Source organism: Hemibagrus wyckioides, linkage group LG21 (genome assembly GCF_019097595.1).
Source record: "Hemibagrus wyckioides isolate EC202008001 linkage group LG21, SWU_Hwy_1.0, whole genome shotgun sequence".
In the NCBI taxonomy this organism is placed as follows: Eukaryota; Metazoa; Chordata; class Actinopteri; order Siluriformes; family Bagridae; genus Hemibagrus; species Hemibagrus wyckioides.
In genome coordinates this window covers 3,136,341-3,148,382 of record NC_080730.1, presented here as the reverse complement: position 1 = coordinate 3,148,382, position 12,042 = coordinate 3,136,341, and the positions used below count along the sequence as shown (strand labels likewise).

The following is a 12,042-nucleotide window of genomic DNA, read 5'->3' as shown; positions in this document are numbered from 1 at the left end:
TGCAAGAGGATGAAGGAGGTAGAAGTTATCAGACTTGCAGATCAAAGTGTAATTTTAGACTTTTTTTTTTCAAACAAAGCCCTTTTAGCTTTATTAAGGGTTCTAGATAGGCTGTTTTTTTTTACTCTTCTAATTACTTGGACATGGCGATGTTCCCATTTCGACTTAAAAGTAATAGCAAACAGCTTATATTGCAACATACTTGTGCAAGGAGCACCAGGGAGGTCAGCAGGTGCCCGGAAATAGTTGGCGTCACAAGGGCAAGCCAAGGCAGCTCGGGTCTCCGAGTGGCTATGGAGAGGACATTTTGCGCAAAGCTGGCCTCCAGCAAAAGGTTTGTAGAAGCCCACTTCACAGGCTTTAAGAAGATGAAAAAGATAAAAAAGGTCATGTTACATCAACATTATTTGCTGTACAAATTCAATCAAGCGATGCAGTTAGATTTACAGCTTCAGGTCACTTGTTCAGCCCTCAACTTGGGTTCCTGTCAGTTTCACAAGTCTCCCTGTGTATCTGACGGTTCCCTTTGGGTTCTCTAGATTCCTTCCTACTCCTATAAACATCTCTCGACTCTAAATTTCCCCTTGAGATCAATAAGGTAACCTGGCATCAAATCCGGAAAGCGTTCCAGGATACGATGCTTTGTATTCACTACAACCCTGACCAGAATAGAGCTTACTAAAGATAAATAAAAATATAATCGATAAACATGACTCTGTTCCTTGCTCTAACATTAAACCTTACCCTTTAGTCCTACACTCTTCGGGAAAAAAAAAACGTTCCTCAAGAGTATTTCAAGATTCAGGCTTTCTACAGCGGCTTTACTCTGTAAGCCATTTAAGAAGTTAAGCATCTGTAGCAGTTACTGGATAAAATACTTTAAGATAAGTAACTGTATAAAACTCTCAAAGGGGTGAAAACTTTTCATATTAAAAAAAAAGAAGAAAGAGACCAGGTTGGTTTCATTTTGGTTTCAAATTGGAAAAATAATTCTGTTGTTTGTTGACCAGCCAGTAACTAAACTGACCAAAGAACAGCTTCGGATACTTTCCTCACTTAGGCATCACTGTAGTCAGCTGTGTTTAATGAGATTGTAGCCGTCGACCCACCAAGCATACTGATAAGAGGAAAAAAGACACATGACTGAAGATACACGAATTAGCAATTTAAGCAATTTAAGGGTATCCCCCCCCCCCTCTGGATCCATTGCCCCCCCCCAGGGAACCTGAAAGAATTCCTGATTGCAATATTTATCCCTGTCTGGTTTCTTCACTCGTTTCATCCCTTTAATCCTCTGCATACGATGCTGCTTTTCTTTTGTTCTCGAGTGGAAAAAGCAGGCCACGATAAGCATCAAGACTGCACGCTCATCAAGTGTGGACCCTTCTCATGGCTTTGAAGTTCTGACAGATTAACCAGCAGCAACACAATCAGCGATGACAAACTTGCAAACAGGAACACACTAAACAAGCAGTGTGGAGTGGAAACTCGTCTCTCTTTTCGATCACGTGATCACGATACGCTTTAGTGACAGTTCCAGGAAAAGGCGTAATGAATATATAAAGTGTCGGATGGCTACGTTAATCCAGAGGTTCTACTCATTTTGTATTAGGGTTGAGTCTTTTCATTTTTGGGTCTCTTTTTTCCCTCCATATCGGCATATTGTTTGGTTTGTCAGCACCTGTCAGTGGGAAGCGCCCACTGCAGGGGGGATTTGCATCACTATGAATTTTAATGAATATTTACCGCCATTGTGTGTTGACCTTGATATTTTTTACTCTTGATATAAATGAATAAATGTGGTGGAAAAGTGTTTTTTTTTTTTCCTCCGTACTTGACATCTACAGCATTAACTATGCATGGGATCTCGGAAAAGTGTGTGGGCTCCAAGATTCTTGAAAAATCCAAACTGCGATTTTCTGAGCTTTAACTTTTGCTGCCCTGTTGCTCCATGTAATAAAGTCACATGCAATACAGACCAAGGCTTAGTCAAGCTTAGTCAAGGTTGTCTTTGGAAAAAAAAAAGTTCACACTCTGGTCCGAGGCATGGAGCACATCCAATTTCAACAACTTGCTTCCATTGCATGGTCTCATGCTTGCAGATTTAAAAGAATTTTGAAAAGTTAAAGTGAAGGTGAAGGACAGGGTTCAGGGTCAAAGCTGGATGAAACTTAAAGAAAAGCTGTTGAAATTTGTCAAAAATAAAAATGGCTCGAATTATTGGATGCACAAATGTTTCCTATGAGGAACCAAAGGTGTGTTATTGGTTGTGAGACCATCAAAAAGACATCCATGGTATTGTTCTTGGTGTACTATGTTTGCATTTCTGCCATTTAGCAGACACTCTTATCCAGAGCAACTTACATTTTTTTTTATCTCATTTTATGCAGTTGAGGGTTAGGGTCTTGCTCAGGAGCCTAGCAGTGGCAACTTGGTGGATGTGGGATTCAAATTTCTTCAACCTTCCAAGCAGTAGTCAAACACCTTAACCACTTAGATTAGATTAGATTAGATTCAACTTTATTGTCACTGCACATGTGGGTACAAGGCAACGAAATACAGTTAGCATCTAACTAGAAGTGCATTTTCGCAGTAAATAATTAGCATATATAATCAGTATATAAACAAATAAATAATTTGCATATATAAACAATATATAAATACTTACTTGTATTTGTTAATAAAAAATGATCAAGCTATACAGTATAATTATACACCAATTAGCCATAACATTGTGAGCAGTGAGAGGTGAAGTGAACAATACTGATGATCTCCTCATCATGGCACCTGTTAGTGGGTGGGATATATTAGGCAGCAAGTGAACATTTTGTCCTCAAAGTTGATGTGTTAGAAGCAGGAAAAATGGACAAGCGTAAGGATTTGAGCGAGTTCCCGGTCTGCAGTGGTCAGTATCTATCAAAAGTGGTCCAAGGAAGGAACAGTGGTGAACCGGAGACAGGGTCATGGGCGGCCAAGGCTCATTGATGCACGTGAGGAGCGAAGGCTGGCCCGTGTGATCCGATCCAACAGATGAGCTACTGTTGCTCAAAGTTAATGCTAGTTCTGATAGAAAGGTGTCAGAATACACAGTGACATCTAAAGACAAAAAATGACAGCCAATTGTACTGATTATCTTAAAGGCTCACTTTATTTGCACTTAATTTCCAAAACAGCCCAAGAATACGCCCTTGAGGGACACCTCAGTGAAGGGAAATGGTACAGTTTAATACCTAATAACAAGGCTTGGACTAAAATTTTACACCCGTTCATTTCTTCGGCTGTTTCCTTAACAGATGAAATGTTTATATGATTGCTTTTTTAGTTTTTTCTCTGCCTGTATTGATCTGTTTTTGTTTATCACTTAATTGACTTGTTGTTTATTAGAGTTCTCCACTGTCTATTACCCTGGATTGTAAATATAAATAAAACATATTATTATTATTATTATTATTATTATTATTATTATTATTATTATTATTATTATTATTGTGACACAAAAAACAAGACATGAACGAAAGTCCAATTGAGAGATGAAATTCCCCACAACACAATAAATACAGAACGAATAATGACCAACGATCTAGAACATATTAATTCATTCATTGTCTATACCCGCTTTATTCCTAATTAGGGTCTGGGTGAAAGGCAGGGGTACACCCTGGACAGGTCACCAGTCCATCACAGGGCCACACACACTCACACTCACTCCTATGGGCAATTTAGAATTACCAATCAGCCTAATGTACATGTTTTTGGACTGTGGGAGGAAACTGGAGTACCTGGAGTAAACCCACGCAGGCACAGGGAGAACATGCAAACTCCACACAGAAAGACCCCTGTCTGTTCGAACCCAGGACCTTCTTGCTGTGAGGCAACAGTGCTAACCACTACAACATATTGCTCTTTGTAAATAATTTCTTTGTCAAATCTTTTCTTCCACTTCAGTCTACATTTAAACCCAACTAAACACTCTTCAGAATCCCAACATCTCATCAGGGAGCAAACAACAGCTGCTAACAAGCTGGGAGGATTGGTGGAAGTGATAAATGGTTCTGTCAGAGAAATCATGGCTGGAAATGGATTAGTTCATCACCGAGCCGCCGCGCACGTGTCCTGGACGTGGTACGAATTTCCCTCTTTTTTGTAGAAGTCTAGCTGGTTACGAGGTACACTGCTGTCAGTAGTGATGAGCTGCACTGCTTTTATTTGAACAGGTGAGAAATAGACCTGGTGATCATGCTGTTCACTAGTTATAGTAACGATAAACTTATCAATCTCTCAGCAGCTGTGTGTGTGTGAACTGTGTGTGTGTGAGAGAATTGTGAGAGCTGTGTGTGTGTGAACTGTGTGTGTGTGAGAGAATTGTGAGAGCTGTGTGTGTGTGAACTGTGTGTGTGTGTGTGAGAATTGTGAGAGCTCTGTGTGTGTGTGAACTGTGTGTGTGTGAGAGAATTGTGAGAGCTGTGTGTGTGTGAACTGTGTGTGTGTGAGAGAATTGTGAGAGCTGTGTGTGTGTGAACTGTGTGTGTGTGAGAGAATTGTGAGAGCTGTGTGTGTGTGAACTGTGTGTGTGTGAGAGAATTGTGAGAGCTGTGTGTGTGTGAACTGTGTGTGTGTGAGAGAATTGTGAGAGCTGTGTGTGATGTGAACTGTGTGTGTGTGAGAGAATTGTGAGAGCTGTGTGTGTGTGAACTGTGTGTGTGTGAGAGAATTGTGAGAGCTGTGTGTGTGTGAACTGTGTGTGTGTGAGAGAATTGTGAGAGCTGTGTGTGTGTGAACTGTGTGTGTGTGTGTGAGAATTGTGAGAGCTGTGTGTGTAATAGCTTTGTGTGTAATAGCTTTGTGTGTGAGAGCTCTGTGTGTGAGAGCTGTGTGTGTGAGCTGTGTGTGTGAACTGTGTGTGAGAGCTGTGTGTGAGAGCTGTGTGTGTGAACTGTGTGTGAGAGCTGTGTGTGTGAACTGTGTGTGAGAGCTGTGTGTGTGAACTGTGTGTGAGAGCTGTGTGTGAGCTGTGTGTGTGAGCTGTTTGTGTAATAGCTTTGTGTGTAATAGCTTTGTGTGTGAGAGCTGTGTGTGTGAGAGCTGTGTGTGTAATAGCTTTGTGTGTAATAGCTTTGTGTGTGAGAGCTGTGTGTGTGAACTGTGTGTAATAGCTTTGTGTGAGAACTGTGTGTGAGAGCTGTGTGTGTAATAGCTTTGTGTGTAATAGCTTTGTGTGTGAGAGCTGTGTGTGTGAGAGCTGTGTGTGTAATAGCTTTGTGTGAGAACTGTGTGAGAGCTGTGAGTGTGAGCTGTGTGTGTGAGAGCTGTGTGTGTGTGAGTTGTATGCAAATTGCATGTGTAATAGCTGTGTGTGAGCTGTGTGAGAGCTGTGAGTGTGAGCTGTGTGTGTGTGAGCTGTGTGTGAACTGTGTGTGTGAGCTTTGTGTGTGAGCTGTGTGTAAGAGCTGTGTGTGTGAGCTGTGTGTGTGAGCTGTGTGTGAGAGCTCTGTGTGAGAGCTGTGTGTGTAATAGCTTTGTGTATGAACTGTGTGAGAGCTGTGTGTGTGAGCTGTGTGTGTGAGCTGTGTGTGAGAGCTCTGTGTGAGAGCTGTGTGTGTAATAGCTTTGTGTATGAACTGTGTGAGAGCTGTGTGTGTGAGCTGTGTGTGTAATAGCATTGTGTGTGAACTGTGTGTGAGCTGTGTGTGTGAGCTGTGTGTGTGAGCTGTGTGTGTAACAGCATTGTGTGTGAACTGTGTGTGAGCTGTGTGTGTGAGCTGTGTGTGTAATAGCATTGTGTATGAACTGTGTGTGAGCTGTGTGTGAGCTGTGTGTGTAATAGCATTGTGTATGAACTGTGTGTGAGCTGTGTGTGAGCTGTGTGTGTAATAGCTTTGTGTATGAACTGTGTGTGAGCTGTGTGTGAGCTGTGTGTGTAATAGCTTTGTGTATGAACTGTGTGTGAGCTGTGTGTGAGCTGTGTGTGTAATAGCATTGTGTATGAACTGTGTGTGAGCTGTGTGTGAGCTGTGTGTGTAATAGCTTTGTGTATGAACTGTGTGTGAGCTGTGTGTGAGCTGTGTGTGTAATAGCTTTGTGTGTGAACTGTGTGTGAGCTGTGTGTGAGCTGTGTGTGTAATAGCTTTGTGTATGAACTGTGTGTGAGCTGGTTGTGTGAGCTGTGTGTGTAATAGCTTTGTGTATGAACTGTGTGTGAGCTGTGTGTGAGCTGTGTGTGTAATAGCTTTGTGTATGAACTGTGTGTGAGCTGTGTGTGAGCTGTGTGTGTAATAGCTTTGTGTATGAACTGTGTGTGAGCTGTGTGTGAGCTGTGTGTGTAATAGCTTTGTGTGTGAACTGTGTGTGAGCTGTGTGTGAGCTGTGTGTGTAATAGCTTTGTGTATGAACTGTGTGTGAGCTGTGTGTGTGTAATAGCTTTGTGTGTGAACTGTGTGTGAGCTGTGTGTGTGAGCCATGTGTGTAATAGCATTGTGTGTGAACTGTGTGTGTGAGCTGTGTGTAAGAGCTGTGTGTGTGAGCTGTGTGTTTGAGCTGTGTGTGTGAGCTGTGTGTGAGCTGTGTGTGTGAGCTGTGTGTTTGAGCTGTGTGTGTGAGCTGTGTGTGTGAGCTGTGTGTGAGCTGTGTGTGTGAGCTGTGTGTTTGAGCTGTGTGTGTGAGCTGTGTGTGTGAGCTGTGTGTGTGAGCCATGTGTGTGTAATAGCTTTGTGTGTGAACTGTGTGTAAGAGCTGTGTGTGTGAACTGTGTGTGTAATAGCTTTGTGTGTGAACTGTGTGTAAGAGCTGTGTGTGTGAACTGTGTGTGTAATAGCTTTGTGTGTGAACTGTGTGTGAGAGCTGTGTGTGTGAACTGTGTGTGTAATAGCTTTGTGTGTGAACTGTGTGTGTAATAGCTTTGTGTGTGAACTGTGTGTGTAATAGCTTTGTGTGTGAACTGTGTGTGTAATAGCTTTGTGTGTGAACTGTGTGTGAGCTGTGTGTGTAATAGCTTTGTGTATGAACTGTGTGTGAGCTGTGTGTGTGAGCTGTGTGTGTGTAATAGCTTTGTGTGTGAACTGTGTGTGAGCTGTGTGTGTGAGCCATGTGTGTAATAGCATTGTGTGTGAACTGTGTGTGTGAGCTGTGTGTAAGAGCTGTGTGTGTGAGCTGTGTGTTTGAGCTGTGTGTGTAATAGCTTTGTGTGTGAACTGTGTGTGAGCTGTGTGTGTAATAGCATTGTGTGTGAACTGTGTGTGAGCTGTGTGTGTGAGCCATGTGTGTGAGAGCTATGTGTGTATAAAAGTGTGTGTGTGTGCTGTTTATTTGAGCTGTGTGTGTGTGAGCCGCGTGTGTGTGTGCGAGCTGCTCATGTGAGCCGTGTCTGTGTAATAGCTGTGTGTGTGAGCTGCGTGTGTAATAGCTGTGTGTGTGTGTGTGTGTGTGCGAGCTGCTCATGTGAGCCGTGTGTGTGTAATAGTTGTGTGTGTGAGCTGCGTGTGTAATAGCTGTGTGTGTGTGTGTGTGTGTGCGAGCTGCTCATGTGAGCCGTGTGTATGTAATAGCTGTGTGTGTGAGCCGCGTGTGTAATAGCCGTGTGTGTGTGTGCGAGCTGTTTATGTGAGCCGTGTGTGTGTAATAGCTGTGTGTGTGAGCCGCGTGTGTAATAGCCGTGTGTGTGTGTGTGCGAGCTGTTTATGTGAGCCGTGTGTGTGTAATAGCTGTGTGTGTGAGCCGCGTGTGTAATAGCCGTGTGTGTGTGTGCGAGCTGCTCATGTGAGCCGTGTGTGTGTAATAGCTGTGTGTGTGAGCCGCGTGTGTAATAGCCGTGTGTGTGTGTGTGCGAGCTGTTTATGTGAGCCGTGTGTGTGTAATAGCTGTGTGTGTGAGCCGCGTGTGTAATAGCCGTGTGTGTGTGTGTGCGAGCTGTTTATGTGAGCCGTGTGTGTGTAATAGCTGTGTGTGTGAGCCGCGTGTGTAATAGCCGTGTGTGTGTGTGCGAGCTGTTTATGTGAGCCGTGTGTGTGTAATAGCTGTGTGTGTGAGCCGCGTGTGTAATAGCCGTGTGTGTGTGTGCGAGCTGTTTATGTGAGCCGTGTGTGTGTAATAGCTGTGTGTGTGAGCCGCGTGTGTAATAGCCGTGTGTGTGTGTGTGTGCGAGCTGTTTATGTGAGCCGTGTGTGTGTAATAGCTGTGTGTGTGAGCCGCGTGTGTGAGAACCATCAGTACACCGAGGCGTCTTTTAGCCGTGACATTATTAGAGGTTAGTGACATTTGCAGGCAGCCAATCTGTCTTCAGGCTGCAGGCCACACTGCAGCGATACTGATCATGACCAGCACCATCTGGATCCTGAACCTCCACAACACTGATACCATACACACACACACACACACACACATGCCCCCAAAGGGACGGAATCTCAAGATAGAGTGTGTGTGCAGTGTTCTGACGCTGAGAAAGAAATGAAAAGGAAGGAAAAAGGGATTTGTTTATAAATAATCAGATATCCGAGCTTCACAGCCTCGCGAAATGCCAATCTGTTTAAAATGCGAGCGAAAATCGGGAGGAAAAATAAAAGAGAAAGCAGCCGTGACCTTTCCATAATCATTAAATAACAAGACCTTTGATTAGAAATACTAACCGGTGGCATGTGGGTGCTGTGTGGGCAGCAAAGCTTTCCTTTGGATGCTGGGACACATTTCACTCAAGTTGCTGTTCGTAGGCCTACATGACACCTGCATAAGCTGTTTATAACATGCTGCACTGATGTCCAGTTGACATAACAACAGAGACAGATAACTTAGAGCTTTGTTTTTTTGAAGCCATTTTGAATTGTCTGTATATCATGGAAGAATTGCTATAAGCAGAGGTAGTTATAAAATGATAATGTCACCTTATGACACTTCATGACTTTTTTAAGATATGTTTCTATATGTGTTTAGAAATGACCTTGAATGCCATATTACGACCTATGTTCAAAACTCTTATGTCATCTTAAGCCACTTTTTGGCATACAGCTCTTATGACATATCTTATGTGACTTGTTCCTTCTTGTTATCTTATGACACTTGTTGTCATTGTTTTCTTATGCCATCTTATGATGCTTGCTGATATTAGGATCTCATGTCATCTTATGACTGCTGTTGACATAAGGTTTATATGTAATCTTATGACCTATGTCTAGAACATTGTTATGTCGTCTAACGCCACATTTTGACATACAGCTCTTAAGACATCTTAAGTGACGTGTGGGTTCATATGTTATCTTATGACACTTGTCATTGTCTTCTTTTGTCATCTTATGACACTTGCTGATATTAAGATCTCATGTCTTCTTATGACTGTTGTTGACAGAAGGTTTATACAGTATGCAATCTTATGACCTGTGTTTAAAACATTCTTATCATCTTAAGCCACTTTTTCACATACAGCTCTTATGACACCTTATGTGAATTGTGGGTTCTTATGTTATCTTATGACACTTGTCATTGCCTTCCTATGTCATCTTATGACACTTTTACGTAGTATATAGTTCTTAAGCCATTTTCACATTACGGTACTTAAATCATTTCTGACACCTTTTGACACTGTTCTTATGACATGACAGTCATTGACATAAGCTTCTAATGTCCTGTTATAACATTTGTTGCATTATTTTATTCTTTAAAATAATTGTCTGATGTAAATTTATAACAAGATTCTGATATAGTCCTGTGTTAACATGTTGGCATATGGTTATAAGTCATCTTAGGACACTGGCTGACATAAGGTTCTTGTGTCATCTTATGAGAATTTCCATGCTGGCTTGCATTTATGCTGCTTTTGATGGTTAGTACTTAACCTAAGCTGCTTTCACACAACCTTTTGGTCTAAAACTTTACGTTGGATTTATATAACACGAATGACACTTCAAAACATGAATTATGTCGCATAATAAAACACACACAGGTCGTATCGCTGGTATGTAGCGTTACACTGAATGTCTATCGCACTGCCTCGATTATCCGTTTATGTAAATGGCGTGTGATGTGTTCTATGGGAGAAAATAACACCAATATAAGTTTATTACCATCTCAACTAGCAGCAAATTGTCCTTAAATCTCTGATCTTCAACTTTGTTTGGTGACAGAAGCGCGAGTGAAGGAGGGGAATTGCCGATCAATTTGCGAAAGAAATGTGGTGTCTCGTTCTAACTGCTTGATAGATGGAGCCGAACCTGCCTAAATAGAGTGTGACCTTGAAGAGTCGTTAACTGGAGGAAGTGAAGCTGCTCGGTCCTTCAGCTGACAGTCAGAGTACTCGGGTTAGTGCACACAGTGGTATGGATGCTATAAAAAGGCAATTCAGACTGTTATGTCAACCTTTTGATTGCCATTAGGACCTAGCAAAGTGAAGAAATGACTAAAGAAATTATTACGCTTGTGAGATTGAGAGCTTGTGGCGCCGGTTTCTTCAGAAAGACAAGTAGGACACTCTCCTAGTTACAGATCTATCCATTAGCGAGTGTCTTACGTCATGTCATCTTATGTCATGTTCCTGTGTCATTTGTTGACACTTTTTAACGTAAGGTTCTTATGTCATCTTCTGCTTCTTGCTAAACTAAGGTTACTATGTCAATTTTAAGACACTTGACATAAGGGTCTTATGTCATCTTATAACATTTGCTGACACTTTGTTACATAAGGCTCATATATCATCTTATGCCACTTGTTAAAACCTAGTTACTATGTCAATATCAGGACACTTAAGTTTCTTATGTCACCATATGACATTTGTTGACAAAGTTCTTATGTCATTTCATAACTAAGTCGTGACAACATTCTTATGTCATCATCTTATGTCACATGTTGATATAAGGTTCTTGCAATTTTATGCCATTTGTTAACATTATGTAAAGACATAGACACCTGTTGACAAAAGTGGGTCTTATGTCATCTTATGACATTTGTTGACATAAAGCTTTGATGTGATCTCATGTCACTTAAGGTTCTTATGTCGTACTATGACACCTGCAGAAAAAAGGCTCTAATGTCATTTTCTGCGTCTTGGTAAACTAAGGTTACTATGCCAATTTTAAGACACTTGACATAAGGGTCTTATGTCATCTTATAACATTTGCTGACACTTTGTAATATAAGGCTCATATTTCATCTTATGCCTCTTGTTAAAACCTAGTTGCTATGTCATATGGTTTTTATATGACGTTATGTCACTTAAGGTTCTTATGTCATATTATGGTACTTGCAGTAAAAGGGTCTTGTGTCATTTTCTGACACTTGTTCTCAGCATTCTTGTGTCATCTTATGATAATCATTTTCTGACACTTCTGAAAGATATGCCAGTTTATGAGTCTTGGCAACATTCTTATGTCGTGATCTTATGATACATGTTGATTTAAGATTCTTGTAATTTTATGTCATTTGCTAAGGTTCCTATGTCAATTTTCAGACACATGGCACTTTTATGACACTTGTGAACAAGGTTCTTATGTTTATTTATGAGTCTTGACAATGTTCTTATGCCATCTTCCTCCACTTGATGACATAAGGGTTGACAAATTTGTTGACAAAGTTTTTTGGTCATCTTCTGACATTAGTTGACATAAGGATTTTTTATCATCTTAAGACATTTGTTGACATAAGGTTTTTATGTAATCTCACGAGACATTAAGTTCTTATGTCATATTATGACAATTGCATCTCATCTTCTGACACTTGTTCATGACATTATTGTGTCATTTGATGACACATCTTCAAAGTCATCTAATGGCACACAGGCTTCTTATGCCGTCTTATGACACCTGACATTAGATTCTTGTCACCTTCAAGGAGTCTGTGGTGTCTGCTCAATAATGAGGACAGCTCTAAATCTGTGTGCCTGTGGAGGAAGAATTATCACCTCATCTACAGAGGAAGTGAATAAAACAGACCATATCTGAAATATAATCAACTGCTCTGCAAACAGCCCGATATACAGCTCCAAATAAATGTATTTCCATCTTAACTGAGCCTGTTTACTGAGTCTTGTCATAAAAACCTAATACTGTGAGGTCATATATCACAGAT

General features: G+C 41.3%; 1 protein-coding gene across 3 annotated transcripts in view; it reads right to left on the bottom strand.

The window, feature by feature from the left end:
* epha8 (eph receptor A8) overlaps positions 1–12,042 on the bottom strand; it is an 82,733-nt gene that overhangs the window by 19,958 nt on the left and 50,733 nt on the right. For all 3 annotated transcript variants that reach the window (XM_058372917.1, XM_058372918.1, XM_058372919.1), the window contains exon 4: positions 203–358. In XM_058372917.1, the coding sequence (XP_058228900.1) occupies positions 203–358 (156 nt within the window). The remainder of the gene's footprint in view (positions 1–202; positions 359–12,042) is intronic.